At 43.2% G+C, this 15,608-nt stretch overlaps 1 protein-coding gene across 8 annotated transcripts in view; it reads left to right on the top strand.

The window, feature by feature from the left end:
* The window catches only part of LOC105831246 (protein phosphatase 1L), a 264,636-nt gene that overhangs the window by 88,573 nt on the left and 160,455 nt on the right, over positions 1-15,608 (top strand). For all 8 annotated transcript variants that reach the window (XM_012671246.3, XM_028192039.2, XM_036292225.1 and 5 more), the window contains one exon: positions 13,574-13,867. In XM_012671246.3, coding sequence (XP_012526700.1) covers positions 13,574-13,867 — 294 coding nt within the window. The remainder of the gene's footprint in view (positions 1-13,573; positions 13,868-15,608) is intronic.

Below are 15,608 nucleotides of genomic sequence, written 5' to 3'. Positions count from 1 at the left end.
AGCTATAGAGAACGTTGTGAAGGATGGACTTGTGAGCAAAGAGAGAACGAGGAAATCTGGCAGGAACTGAAAACAGGTGAAAGGTTCAATCACGAAGCTTAAAAAGAAAAGAGGGAAATGGAAGCTCGGGAAGAAAGAATGGCACAGTAAGGAATGGAAGAGAGAGAAGAGATATCTAAGAGCGATGTTGAGGAGAATAAAAAAAGGAAAGATTAGCCGAGAAGATTATGTCCAAAAAAGGAAACACTACAAAGAATGGTGCAAAGAAGAAAAGAAAAGACACGAGGAAGAAGAGGAAAGGAAAATAAAGAACATCAGTACAGAAAAAGAAGCATGGAAATACATAAATAGATATAGAAAGAAGAGAGAAGGCATAGACGAAGGAATAGAGCTGGGAGATTGGAAAAAAACACTTTATGGACCTACTAGGAGGAAAAGAAGAAAGGATAACAGGAAGAAGAGAAGAAAAGAAGCGAAGGGGAGGAGAGTTCAGAGGAAGAGGTAACAGAATTAACGACCGAAGAATTGGATAACCAATGGACGAAACTGAAAATGGAGAAAGCTCCAGGAGAAGACGGTATAGAAAACGAGGCGTGGAAATATATGCCTGGAGAAACAGGAGAAGTTCTGTGGGGTGACTGTTGAACGGGGTGTGGAAACATGGAAAATTACCAGGAGATTGGAACAAAGGGATAATCAGTCCGATTTTCAAAAAAGGAGAGAAGAGTGAGATAAGAAACTACAGAGGAGTAACTCTCCTGAATACGGCTTATAAGATATATGCTAGTATTTTGAACGACAGGCTAATGAGGGCAGCGGAGGAAAAACTGCAAGAAACTCAATTCGGTTTTAGGAAAGGAAGAGCGACGGTAGATGCGATCTATGTGCTAAACTACATTGTAAACAAGGAATTGACCAAGAAGAGAGGGAAAGTTTTTGCATTTTTCGCGGATCTGAAAGCGGTATTTGACAGGGTAGACAGACAGAAGCTAAATCAAATGATGAAACACATAGGAGATGACCATCTAAGGAGAAGAATTATCCTGCAGGGAAACTAAGAACACAGTAAGAATAGGAGAGAGAAGGACGGAAGATTTTTGGACGGAGAGAGAAGTACGACAGGGGTGCCCGATGAGCCCTACATTGTTTAACATATATGTGATGGATTTAGAAGAAGAAATGAAGAAGGAACAAGTAAGAGGAGTCACAGTAGGGAGGGAAAAATTCTGGACAATCTCATACGCAGACGACATGGTACTACTAGCGAGAAGTGAAGAAGAACTAAAAGGAATGATAAAACGTTTTAAGAGATACTTAGAGAGGAAAAATATAGCACTTAGTACAGAAAAGTCGAAGATGTTAGTATTTTAGGACGGAAGAGGAAGGAAGAAGAAAAGAGAATGGAGATGGGGCGATCAAAATATAGAAGAAGTTAAAGAAATAAAGTATCTAGGCTATATACTGGAGAAAAACGAAGGAATGGAGAAACAGATTGTGGAAAGGTTCAAGAGGGCGACAGTAGCGATGAAGAAGACGTGGAGCATAGGAAAAAGGATATTCAGGGATGATTACACCAGAAGAATGAAGATGTTTGATGCATTGGTGGGCAGCATAGCGCTGTACGGAGCGGAGATCTGGGGATGGATAAATGAGGCGAGATTAGACAGGATAAAGAGGAAATACATTAAATGGGTTTTACGAGACAGAACAAGAGAGAGAAAACGAAGATGAAAGAAATAAGAATAGAAGCATAGCTTATTAGAAGAGAGCGATAAAATATGAAGAAAGAGCAAGGAACAGCGGGAAGAAAATAGTGACAGAATGCATCAAGGATTTGGATAGGGAAAGAACAGGGAGAGAGGAAAGCAAGTGGGAAGCAGCGAGGAGCAGACTCTTCAGAGAACTAAGAATGGAGAAGGAGGTAAGGAAAGAGAGAGACAAGAATTGAAGAACTAATAAAAACAACACTAGAGAGGATTGAGAGCAAGAAAAAAGAGGAGAGAAGGAAGAAGATTACCGAATCGAGGTACAACATAACATATAAAGATATAATAACAGAGAAATTGCCGAAGTACCTACGAGGGAAAAAGAAAAGAAATGATAGATGTCTAATAGCAAGATATAGATGCGGAAACGAATGCAAAGGAAACCAACACTGGAAGGAGGTAGAAGACAAGACTTGCAGACTGTGCGGGGAAGAGATAGAGAGCCTGGAGTACATGATTCGGATATGCCAGGCAACAAAGAGCGACATACAGGCCCGGGATCTATTAAACGAGGATGGCAGGGGTCTAGAAGAGATGAAGAGGATTAATAGAGAGAGAAGAAAGGAGGAGCGAAAATAGAAGAGGCAGGACGGAAAGTTGCAGGGAATAGCCAGATAAGACTGTCTCAATTGTCATTTGTTATTGTTACTGGATGATAAATCGTTTATTGAAATGTTTAATGGTCTAAAGTTCCAACACTGAATTAATTTATAATTTAATAATCCAACGTAATTTCGATTCTATTCTTAACTTTAATTTTAACTTTAATCTTTAATCTTAGTTTTAATTTTTAATTTCATTTAATTTTAGTTCAATTAAAATTTTTTTTATCTTTTAATTGAAGTTAATTTAAGCAGTTAGTACACCAAAGTTTATGAAGTTGATTATAGAGTTTATATGGAATTGTTTATGAAGTTTACACCTTTATGTTATATTACAAATGTTCGGATATTGTGGATTGTATTTTATATATATAGATAGATATATATTGTAAAGTTATTATTATGACCAGCACCAAATGTATGAAAACCGGAAGTCATTCTAAGCCGAAAGGTAAGGATTATGTGAAATAAATAAATAAAAAAAATATATTAGGATAATTTGTCTTAGCTCGATATATTGACCCGTTTATCGTATTATTTTTACTTAGCAATAACGAGCTCTTTATGTTTGTTTGTTTTTTGTTTCCAGATAAAGCGTAGTAGCGCCGCAATATTTGCGCAGTGAAGTTTGCATCATGCGGCGCGATTCTTTTTGTACTTGGCGTCGCGCCGCTACTGTGTCACTTGATTAAAATAAAAAAAATTATTAAAATATTTTTATGACTTAAAAAGTGGCACTCGCCACTGTTGTTCCCACTATGGTCCCCACTGTATTTTCACATACAGGAACATTTCAACTTGTACAAACGCAGCCGTAGTACCGATCTTTTTATGGCGAATGCCTATCCGAACGAAATGTAAACACGAAAGAAGTATGTTTTGTATGGCGTTATCCTAACAAAATGCATACATAAATGTCAAATTTGGGTATAAACATGCTCTATTTTTACTTTATATCTGCATTGCTCGAAAATTAACAACATTCCAACGCCAGCTAGTGTCTCTCTAGATTCTTAAGACTTTAAATTAAATTATGGTCAGTGACCAGAGTTAATTTTTTCATCTGCTAAATTAGAAGATGTAATTAAATTTGCCTTGGGGTACAAAAATATTTCGGTATGACAGTCTAGGTTTAATAATGAGATGAATGAGATGCTATGAGATATACAGTTCTGCATCTAATAAGTGTTGCAAGGACAAAGATTTTATCTCCTATTACCAAGCTATTGGTAATTATATATGCGACTAAGAATAAGTACGACGAAGAATAAGGATAATATTATCAGAAATATATTTAAAATATATATTTAGAAATGTTTAGAAATCTAAATAATGATCACTTTTATTAATTAATAGTAACATCTTAAATAATTACATTATTAGAAAAAAGTTGCAAATATATATATACACACACACACACACATGCGCGCGCGCGCGCGCACACACACACACACACGGGGGGGGGGTTCAAGGGAGGCTTTTGGCCCTCTTCCCGCACCCACTCCATCTGTTCGGGATTCAGCATGTACTGAGTTCGCGCCGTCACGTCAGGTGGCAGCAGCTATCGATCACCGTTCGCGTAGATCGTGGTGCGCCAGCATGCGCATATCATCAGAATTATCTACTTCGATACGTGTGCTCTATGGCGGCGGTTCATTTTCGTTCATTGTGCTATTGTTTCGACATAGTTTTTGATGCTCGAATCTATTCGTGAGATCATAGGAGATTCATCCGACAATTACTCAAAGAAGGACTCATTTAATTATTATTGAGAGACTCATCCGTACTGCTCTAGTGCATCAACATCGAGAGGCTCAAGCTCACCACTCTACGCGCATGCCGGCGCCGCGTGATACCGGCTCACGGGCATCATCGTCGTCACCGGTAACGAATTAATTAATATAATTTCTACCGAGTGAGTGGACATTGTTTAATGACTCTAGACAATCTCATTAGTGTGCTCAAAACCGAATAACCGCATGTAACGTGTCTCAATAAGATCTGTGATAAATATACGGTACGAATCTGACATCACGATGAATCCACGTGACACGTAATTGCATTTAGTAAATGCACGTGTAGTGCATTTAATTTAACACCTGTTCCACGAACGTCCTCTCATCCTCAGTGGCTAACCAGCAATCTCGTCGCCGAGTCGCGAACACCATCCAAGTCGCTAACCCATGTGCATTGTATTAGGAATCAAGTAAAACATACGTCACTATTTCGAACGTGGCCATTTTGAACGTGACCGTTTCGACCGTAGCCGTTTCGACCGTGGCCGTTTCGACCGTGGCCGTTTTGAACGTGGCCGTTCTGAACCTGGCCGTTCCGAACGTGGCCGTTTCGAACGTGGCCGTTCTGAACGTGGCCGTTTCGAACGTGTCTATTTCGAACGTGGTCAAATTTACGCGTGGCCATTTCGAACGTGGCCATTTCGGACGCTCCCCGTTATTACACTTATACTAATAAATACATAATATGAAACAATCAGCTTCAGAGCTATCATATACGTTTTTTATGTAAAACATATGAAAATGTGTAAAAATTTGAGTACCTCAAATGACTCCACTTTTTACTCTTTTCCGTCCCCGCTCTTTCCGCTGTCCGTTTTCTTCGTTCTCTCTCTGCCTCTTTCTCCCTCTCTCTCTCGAAGTTTTACCATCGACACTATTATCGATAATAATAAAGCACAAATCACGAAACTGTTTCGTAATCTCACGCTGCGCGTCACTTACAGCGAATTATTATTATGCTTCCCGAAATTTATTACAACTAAAATTTTCATATAAAAATCTAATTACAACTAAAATTATTGTTGAAGGATACATTAGATGACAAAACAACTACTTCACGAAACTGTCATAATATAACCTCAACATAACTTCACGTCACTTAGCCCGAGCTGGTGCGTAGCGCGAGCGAGCCTCTGGCAAACTATGTGATTTATATATGGTGCGGGAGCATCCTAGATGCGCACAGTAATAAACGGACACAGCAGGCTGAGTGAAATGGACACAGTAACAAACGGACACAGATTAAACGGACATAGTAATAAACGGACACAGTAACAAACGGACACAGTGCGAAACGGATACAGTAACAAACGGACACAGACCAAATGCGCACACTGCACATGCGCGCACGGACCAAATGCAATCCATGTACATTGCAAGCAGAGTAAAGTCCACATAGATTAGCGACTTGGATGGGGTGGGTGCGGGAGAGGGGCCGAAGGCCCCCTTTGCACTCCTCCGTGTGCGTGCGTGCGTGCGTGCGTGCGTGCGTCCGTCCAAAGCATTCACTGCATCACATGGGTTTGCGACTTTCCGTGTGCGCATGTGCAGTGTGCGCATTTGGTTTGTGTCCGTTTGTTACTGTGTCCGTCTATTACTGTGTCCGTTTGTTAATGTGTCCGTTTGTTACTGTGTCCGTTTGTTACTGTGTCCGTTTATTATTGTGTCCGTTTGGTCTGTGTCCGTTTGTTACTGTGTCCGTTTCACTTAGCCTGCTGTGTCCGTTTATTACTGTGCACATCTGTGACTCACTCCATGGTGCTATAGTCACAATGCGAACGGCACATTTGCTGCGTTTAAGCGGAGACTGTAGCGATGAAACTGTTGTAAAATACTCCAATATGATTGGTTCTTACTCTTGGTTCTTGTCGGATCTAAATGTCAAACAACCGTGTCTCTTGTACTGCGGAGTAGCTCGTGAGAGGTTTGAGCGGAAAGGAAGTAGAAATAACGCTGACACGAGATGTTTGAGTTTTTAGTAAAAAAGAAGGTTTTTATTATAACTAAAATGTCTTTATAACAACTTATGTACAGATATTTACAGGTTTTCTATAGATTGCTGTTGCAGCCTTTTCTAATTTGTAACGCTTCTATACGAGAAGTTGCGCGCGCAGATTTCAAATAGCGCGAGGCGCGTACGCGATGTTTCGCGGTGTAGTTGGTGCGTGCTGCGGGAGCGTCAGTTGTCGGGTGCGCGGAGAATTCGGGTACGCGGGTGCGGCGGTGAATTTCGCGAGCCTTGCCCCTAAGGTAGAGTGGGAGAGAACGTACGGGTTGCTGTTGTTTCGGCCAAAACGCTTGACGGAGCGTAAGACACTTACTCCCCCCCTCCTCGGGCGGAAGAATTTGGCGTAGGTAGGCTTAGCGGCGTTACTAACTGGCGGCCAAGAACTTCCGGCAGGGGCGAAGACTCTCCACTCCCTTTGCCAGGTGACGCTTCTTACCAAGAACGCTCGGTCGAGGCGAAGACGCTTCACCACGTTTGCTTTTTGCTAGCTGTATGATAAAGAATGATTTTTCTGGATCGAGTGTTCGGAATTGTGTCGGGTGACAAGATGATCTTGGAGTTGCCTCCACCGATTTTTTATACGGTGGAGGCGCCAACTTCGGAGATTTCCGTCTTGGTTTCGGGTACCTCCGCGCGCCGCGGTTTTCCTCGCTCTCGGAGGAGCCGGTGCGCGTGCGTGGCAACGACGCCGTTTGTCAGGTCGCGTTTCCTTGCTGTGTCCTTCGTCGTGGCCGTTTGAGAATGTATTAAATTTGGGAGCCGGCGCTTCGCGCCTTTTTGCCATAGGGTCTTATGGCGATCGGCGGCTCTTTTCGCTGAGTAACGATGCTTCAACGGGGCATCGTCACAAATGTATAAACCAATCATATTAAAGAATTTTGCAACAGTTTCACCGTTACATTCTCCGCCGAACGCAACCATTGTAACAGATACACAAGATGGAATTTCGTCTCTCATGGCGGCATCGTAGAGATATTTACAAGGCTGACAATGATGATGATGATAACGTATCTTAAATAAAATATTGACAATTCGAACTTTGCGTCGCAATACCTTCACTCATAGGACATGTAAAGGAAAAATAAATACAGTTTTCAGATATATAGTATATCGACCCCAAGCTTTCGATTAAGTTAGAACTCGATTGGTTTAGCCGTTTTTAAGATCCGACAATCTCGAGTGCTCGCAAGTCGCGTACTCGCGTAAAGAATACAGTCGGTCTCGCGCTGCACGTTTACTTGGCGTGAACCACTACCATGAGCCTTGATATTTTTTGTTACATATGGATTAAAAGTTGTCTTTTTCGTGTTTCTATTTCATTCAGAAAGTCACCGATTTCTCATGGATCAGTTCTTTTACAAGTAATCCATTATTTCATTGTTTTCAATAGATGGTGTGAGTTGTGGAAAAAAGTATTTTCCATGATTTCTGCACGATCATTCGATTTTCCCACGTTTGCTTTCGTTATTTGTATGCGCTATCTCGCGATACGCATACGGTAAATCTCTTAAAATTATCTAGAGATTTTCCAAGCAGAGATCTGTTATCAGAAGACCATTTTTGATTGTTTAAAAACTTCCGTTTAAGAACTCATATTTAAAACACACAAACCTTTTAATTAACATTATAATTTAATACAGATAAAAATAAATGTTTTAAAGAAACCAAATATTATGTTCTTTTTAAGTACAATATTTTAAAACAATATATACTAAAATTTTTTTACTTTTATTTACATTTGGCGTTTTCCAACAAGCAACACAAAAATTTTCTGTGGGTATACGATCTTTACGCCCAACATTTTTTGCCTGTATTTTACGATCTTTTGGAAATATTTTCGCTACATAGCCTTTCAGTGAAGAATTGTTGCAAAATTTTGCAAAACCCATTTTGTATATTATACTATACTCACCACTGTGATAGAAGCACATATAAAACTTATTTGTTTTTTTTGCTGCACTGTTACATTCATGCAACGAAAACGAACAGACTATGGCAAGCGAAAGAGTTAAATAACTTGTATTTTGCAACGTTACTTTCTTTGCGTCTGCAACTTCGCCGTGCTTCTCAACAAAAGGTTGGGCGCCAGGCGCGTAATTCGCGCCGCACAAAACTCGCGATACTCTCGGTACTTCGCACGACGGCCGAATGCCGGCTAGCCAGCCTTCACACGAAATGGCAGAGGGGCGAGGTTCTTTCTCGGCACGCGGAATAGGAGAGGAGAGGTCTCGCGTGAATAACTAGATCGACTGAATAAATATAATAAGCATGTATTGAAGTTAGGATGGCAACTGCGTTGCCATCGATTACAATCTAATCATTATAACGCACTGACCGGTACGGCTATGGCGTACTTAACTCAACATTCACAATAGCTCAAAGCTTACTCTACACAGAATACAATCTACTTCAATATGACGACACACGACGTTAACAATACTTAATAGGCGATAAACGGGATAGGCCGCTACGTAACTTGCGCATTCCGTGCAGAAATCCTTATCTGCGGAAGCCCGCCTCGGTATTGCACAACCGGCTCACACTCTCGGTATGCGGCAGATGAATCCCGGCGGATATTACTGTACGCGCTATCCCGTCGCGAGACTTTACTTCTTACGCAAATACAAAGATCGACTGTCGGCTCGACATATTCCCTGAGGGAGGAGACAATAGGCGCAATAACTACTCTATACGAGGCGAAGATCGACACGGCCCTGCTACGCGGTGACTCGACTCTCGGTATCCCGAGAATAATAGATCCGCCTACCGAACGCTCGGTAGGGTAATTAATTCTCACTAAAGGCCGGGCCGGCCGTCTTCGCTCTTACCGCGTGGTCGAAGTGGTGGCCTTACAAGCAGGGTAGCGTCGTCGATGGCCGTGGAACCGCTCTCGTTGCTATCTCGCCGAACAGTGACGAACCGTGAGCGGTCGGGGGCGCCGCGGACGCCGGCAGCGGCCCGCGCATCGATCGCGCTTCGATTTGCGCACACCGATCGCTAGTCGATGGGGGGTCCTACGCCCGTCCTGCAGGATCTCAGCGTCCGAGGGCGCCTCTGGTCATGACGCCGCGTAATTTGAAGGCCGCGGATTGCACGCCACGATGTCCTTGGCTGTCTCGGCTGCCGCTGAGCCGGCTCGGGGTTGATCAGGCCCCGTCCGGCCTACTCCTCGGGGCCGTGGCTACCGCGCCGGCTGGGGCTTCCTCCATCCTGGTTGTCGGATGTAGGGGCGCATGCTTCCTCCCCGGCGTCGCCTCCGGCTGCACCGGACTGCTGCTCCTTTCTCTACAATACAGTTGTTGGCCGTGTACGTCGGGCGGTTGCAGAACGTGCGGTTTAAAGCACAACACTCTTTTGCATTCGACGCGCGAGCCGGGGGGGCGATGGCGCGAATCCGCGCGGCAATGAGTCAAACGGATCGTCCGGCACGGTGAATGCGGCTAGCGTTAGCGCGCACGCGGCGGTCGAGCGGAGCGGACGGGACGTGCTGTTGTCTACGGCGATTATCTATGTTTATGATAAAAACAATACACGCAGAATGTGTCGAGTTCTCCTCGATTCTGGCTCGCAAGTAAATTTCATAACGGGCGAATTTCTCGGTGCCCTGCGTCTCGCGCCGCGACCGACGAGTATATCTATTTCCGGTATAGGCGGTGCGTCGTCAATGTCAAATCAAATAGCCAATGTGAAACTAAGATCACGCGTGAATTCGTTTACGGCGAACATAGACTGCGTGGTTGCAGATCGAATCACGGACGGAATACCCGCGACCACCATAAAGCGCCGGGCATTTAAACTGCCGGCCGGAATTAAACTCGCAGACCCGCAATTCAACATGTCGGCAAATGTAGACATGTTGATCGGCACGGAGTTGTTCTGGCGGTTGTTATGCGTGGGACAAATCGCGGCTAATTCTGATCATCCGACACTGCAGAAAACGCGTCTCGGCTGGATTCTCGCTGGACGCACCATCAACGACTCATCTCCAACTAACGAAGCGCGCGTATTGCACGCTTCGTTAGTTGGAGATGAGTTGTTGATGGTGCGTCCAGCGAGAATCCAGCCGAGACGCGTTTTCTGCAGTGTCGGATGATCAGAATTAGCCGCGATTTGTCCCACGCATAACAACCGCCAGAACAACTCCGTGCCGATCAACATGTCTACATTTGCCGACATGTTGAATTGCGGGTCTGCGAGTTTAATTCCGGCCGGCAGTTTAAATGCCCGGCGCTTTATGGTGGTCGCGGGTATTCCGTCCGTGATTCGATCTGCAACCACGCAGTCTATGTTCGCCGTAAACGAATTCACGCGTGATCTTAGTTTCACATTGGCTATTTGATTTGACATTGACGACGCACCGCCTATACCGGAAATAGATATACTCGTCGGTCGCGGCGCGAGACGCAGGGCACCGAGAAATTCGCCCGTTATGAAATTTACTTGCGAGCCAGAATCGAGGAGAACTCGACACATTCTGCGTGTATTGTTTTTATCATAAACATAGATAATCGCCGTAGACAACAGCACGTCCCGTCCGCTCCGCTCGACCGCCGCGTGCGCGCTAACGCTAGCCGCATTCACCGTGCCGGACGATCCGTTTGACTCATTGCCGCGCGGATTCGCGCCATCGCCCCCCGGCTCGCGCGTCGAATGCAAAAGAGTGTAGTGCTTTAAACCGCACGTTCTGCAACCGCCCGACGTACATTTGTTGGCCGCGTGCGTCGAGGTGCGCAGGCAGTTTAGGCAAATTTTTCGTCGACGCATCTCAGTTATTCGCCGATCAATGGGCAACTTTAAAAACTCCTTGCACGCATAAACCGTGTGCTCGCCCATACAATAATAGCACTTGCCGCGAACCGTAGCGACACACGCCGCTTGCCGTCCGCCATTGCCGCCCTGTGCCCGCGCACCCGCTCGACCAGGCACGCTCACGTCTCTCTTGCTCACCACCTCCAACGTCTGGCAGCGGTGAGCAACGAACTCTAGAAACTGTTTCAGTGTGGGTAACTCTGTGCCCTTCAGTGAGGCATGCCACTCTCGAGAGGTAACGGAATCTAATTTCGCGCTTATAATATAGATTAAGAGGTCGTCCCACTTGTCAGCCGGACGTCCCAGCGCGGTCAATGCCCGTATATGTCTTGAAACGCCATCCGATATTTGCCTTAATCCGTTAGCATTTTCTTTGTTTATTGCCGTTAGCTCTAGCATGGCTTTTACATGCGATTGAACGATGATTCGTTTGTTGTCGTATCGTTCCTTAAGCAGACTCCAAGCGAGGTCGTAATTCCGCTCCGATATTTCCAAAGCGTTCACAACATTTATCGCCTGGCCGGCCAAGGACGATCGCAAATATTGAAATTTTTGAATGTTACTTAACGATTCGTTATCATGAATTAATGTCTTAAATGAATCATAGAAAGGAAACCATTCGTCGTAATTTCCACAAAAATTAGGTAGATTAATCTTTGGTAAACGCACGTGGGCAGCATGCTCCGTACTGTACTGCGTTGGGCTTCGCAACGCCCGCGGCTGTACTACCGGTTGCGCTGATACGGGCCTCATTAATTGTCGAATTTGCGCACACAACGCATAATACGCCTCCTCGAAATTTGCTCTATCGCTAACTTCTTCGTTACCTCCTTCTATTGATTCGATTTTAGATTGTATATCGTCATATTCGTTAAAAATGATTTCTAACCGCGACCGTCTTTCTTCTAACTGAGCCGCGATTTCCGGAGTTACTTCATTCACGCTATTGACAAATGTTTCGATTCGCGTACATGAAGCCTTTATTGTACCTCGTCGCCTCCTCCACGCAATAGCGTTGTTCGCTAGTGAGCTCGCGCCCGCCGAACCGGAGTCGAGCGGCATATCGTCTTTTATCGTTACAATGCAAAAAAGAAATGCAAGTGATTGGCACGGTCAAATGAACAGTTTTCCCCGTTTCCCGTGACTATAGTAGATCAGTCTTGTTGTACCTCAATTGTCGAGTATCGTTAGTGGAACGTCCCCTGGTCACCAACTGAAGCTCTAGGCGCGATCGCCGCCTCCGCCGCAGTCGTGGTGTACCGTATTTTGCCTTTCAAGATGGTCCTCTCTCCTTATGCCTTGCTTGTGGACTCGCCTTCCGTATCAAGTTGACTCGTTCCAATGATGACCGAGAAATCCGGCTCGAAGGACCAAAAAATGTGTACGTGCTGGAACTATCTTGCTTGGATAATTAGGCTGGCTGGTTTGGATAATTCCACTCGCGTAGTTTAAGTTGTCGCGAGAAATAATTACACTATTAAACACCTTATATAGGATTTATTGTGGAACGGTTCAACAAAGGCTCAGTCCGTACAAGTACAAAAAATTCGGCCGCAGCGAGATTTAATATTCGATGCTACTAGTTTGAGCGCTCAAGAGAGAGTGTCGATCACTCGCGTTCTCCGTGGTAAATCGTTGCCCGCGTTCGCAGTCTTTATTGTTGTAGAAGGGGGATTTTTCCCGCGCATTCCTCGCTATTTAACTGAGTACCGAACAACAGTATAACGGCAGTGTCCCCTGACTTTTACAACGTACCTCAGTACTGTATGCAATTACTTGCCCTTGCTCGCTGTCCTCCGGCTGTCCGGGGCCCCGCCGCTCGGTCGTCTATGCTTCTCATTCATCTTCCCTCGACGGCTGCTCCGTTAATCACAAAAGGTCATCTTGGCGCACCACCTCTCCCGCGGATCGCGACTTCCGCTCGGCGGATACCTACGTGTCTTAAGAACTAACAAAATCTTATTGAGAAAAGGAGAGGCCGCTTCTCCCCCGCTCGGGGTAATGAGCGGCCCCAAATGACCTTTTCCCGGCCGGGCCATCCGGCCCTTGTGACTGACGAAAAACGTCACGTCACAATTTCTCTCTTACTTGCAGGAATTTGACGAAATTTTATGGTCAGTCTTTGCTTGAAAGATCTCAACTTTCGCCGTCATCTCGTGACATGCATACGGTATCTCTTGTAGAATTACCAATTTTGTCGCTTTCGTGAACCTAACCGTGGTCTATCTGTTAATTCATGTCAATTAAAGACATTAAATCAGACATCGCATTGTTATATCAAGACCGCGTAAAAAAATCAAATGTAATAGTGTCAATAATAATGTGGTGAGAAGTCAATATGTGATATCAGTGAAACTGTATAGAAATGGATTTTTTTGCGAGTGACTCCATTGTCTACAAGCTTTCTGTCTTCTACCTTGAACCTCCCATTTTCTCTTCTAAATTCTTTCTCGCCTCCAATACTTTTCTACGCTCTTGTAACAGAAAATATTATATATTTATATAGATTGGCTATTGCCCATGAGTGCGGGTGAACGTACCCATGGGACATAGTCGACTTTCCACACTTATTACACAATATATTATTTTCAGTTTGCAGCTGATTATGCTCGTGACAAACTTATCTCCAATATTAATAAAAAAGTTATTGAACTGAAAAATTTACTGGCCGGCAAAGCGTCCGCTTATCAGGAACCGATCTTATACGAACCGGAGAAAAAGAAAGATGTTAATAAAGAAGATGAAAATCATTCAGATCGAAAAAAGTCTTTTCGAAAAGTGGCAAGTACATCTTTGACAGATGATTGTGTGAAGAAGAAAGCTATTGAAGTGACTGACCCGGAATTGCTCGATAAACTAGACAGCATAACGCCGATTACGAGAGAGGTAGAGTATAGTACAAACAATTAAAATAATATATTGAACATATAATCGGTGAAAAAAAATGATCTAGATTATTGTTGTCTAATCCTTAGCCGGATAATTTAATTAAATACAGACAGAAATTAGACTTATTAATGGAAAAGGTTTTCAGATACACTACGCTTCATCGATTGGTTCCTGGGCACCCCTTGCGGGATGAAAGGGACGTAGGAAGTAGCCATGGCGCCATCAGCCGGCAGCAACTGATTGAACTTATCGACCGAATTATCGATCGCTGCAGTAGTCGCTAGGTCTACGCGCGCGCGATTTATCACAAAAATCAAACATATTAAATCAGAAATAATATTAAAATGATATTAAATTATAACAAATGTAGTATTTTATTAAAAATATTATTAATATTAAATATTTTCTACTTTTTTCTTATAATGCTTATTATATATAATTATAAACTATATACTTATAAATTTGCACATAAATATTCATATATGATTACACATAAATATATAATTGTTAATGCATTATATATAATGTTACGTAACGTTTACACAGTTTTGTGAGTAATATAATTGAATATATAGATGTATAAACTTTTTTATAATTGTGCATACAATTAATTGCATGTGATGCACATTTACATATTTAATTATGTATTATTACTTATAAAAATATGCAAACGTTAGAGAAATAAATAACTTATTGTCAGGGAAGCAGAAAAAAATGAATATGAAGAGGTATTAAAATTGAATCGATTTTTCTTAAACAATTCAAAAAAAATTTGTTTGTATATGTTTTTAGCAAAATTAACTGCGTAACCGTTTGTTCCAGGTCGAATAATTTGTTGCTCTGAAAAGAGCCGTTTAATAATTGCTTAGTAATCCGTCCACCAACCATTTCGTGCAACAATAATATTATTCATAAGGCAGCTTATGCTATCTCGCTTCACTCGAGCGAAAAAAGGCAAACGAAGAAAAGACTATCACCAAACCGATGTTCAATTGTTATTCTTTTCACTTTATTGTCTTTTCTTGTGCAACTATGGCAAGTCTTAGTGATTTTTCTCGTGCCCGTATTATTGGTATGTGAAAAGTTGGTGCGAGTGTGGAGGACATTGCTCATCGTCTTCAATGCAATCCAAGAACTGTGCAAAAATGGATCAATTGATGGCAGGAGGAAGGCGCAGAAGGAATGATAGATAAACGGAGAAACAACCGTGGACGACGATTTACAACTGTTGAACAAGATATGTTATTAGTTAGTCATGTAGATGAAGATCCTTTTCTTCCGGTCTCGCACTCTGTAAATCAATTAGATTTACAAATATTTAAGACTACAGCGTAAAGGTGTTTACATGAAGCGAACGTGCACTGTTACCATCCAGCACATAAGATCGCATTATCGGATCGACATCGCGATGATCGTGTTGCTTTTGCGCTGCATTAACTCATTACCGTGTCACTGACAGATTGGAAACGAACTATCTGTACTGACGAAAAAGTATTTCGTTCATCAGATGATAAACGTCATTATGTCTGGAGACCTCGAGACCCTCGACTTGATTCAAAATATGTGCTTCTGAGCGGGCATAGTGGGCGCATTACTTGTGCTATGTATGGATTGGACTTCATTGTCCGGGAGAACTAGTTGAAGTGTCACCGCATATGGACGCCTTCGAATATATAGATATTCTGGAGAATGTTTTGCTTCCCAGCGTTCGCAGTATCTATAGTGTAGAAGATATGCC

This window comes from Monomorium pharaonis, chromosome 1 (assembly GCF_013373865.1).
Source record: "Monomorium pharaonis isolate MP-MQ-018 chromosome 1, ASM1337386v2, whole genome shotgun sequence".
Taxonomy (NCBI): domain Eukaryota; kingdom Metazoa; phylum Arthropoda; class Insecta; order Hymenoptera; family Formicidae; genus Monomorium; species Monomorium pharaonis.
The sequence above is the reverse complement of the archived record's forward strand: the minus strand, read 5'-3'. Positions and strand labels throughout refer to the sequence as shown.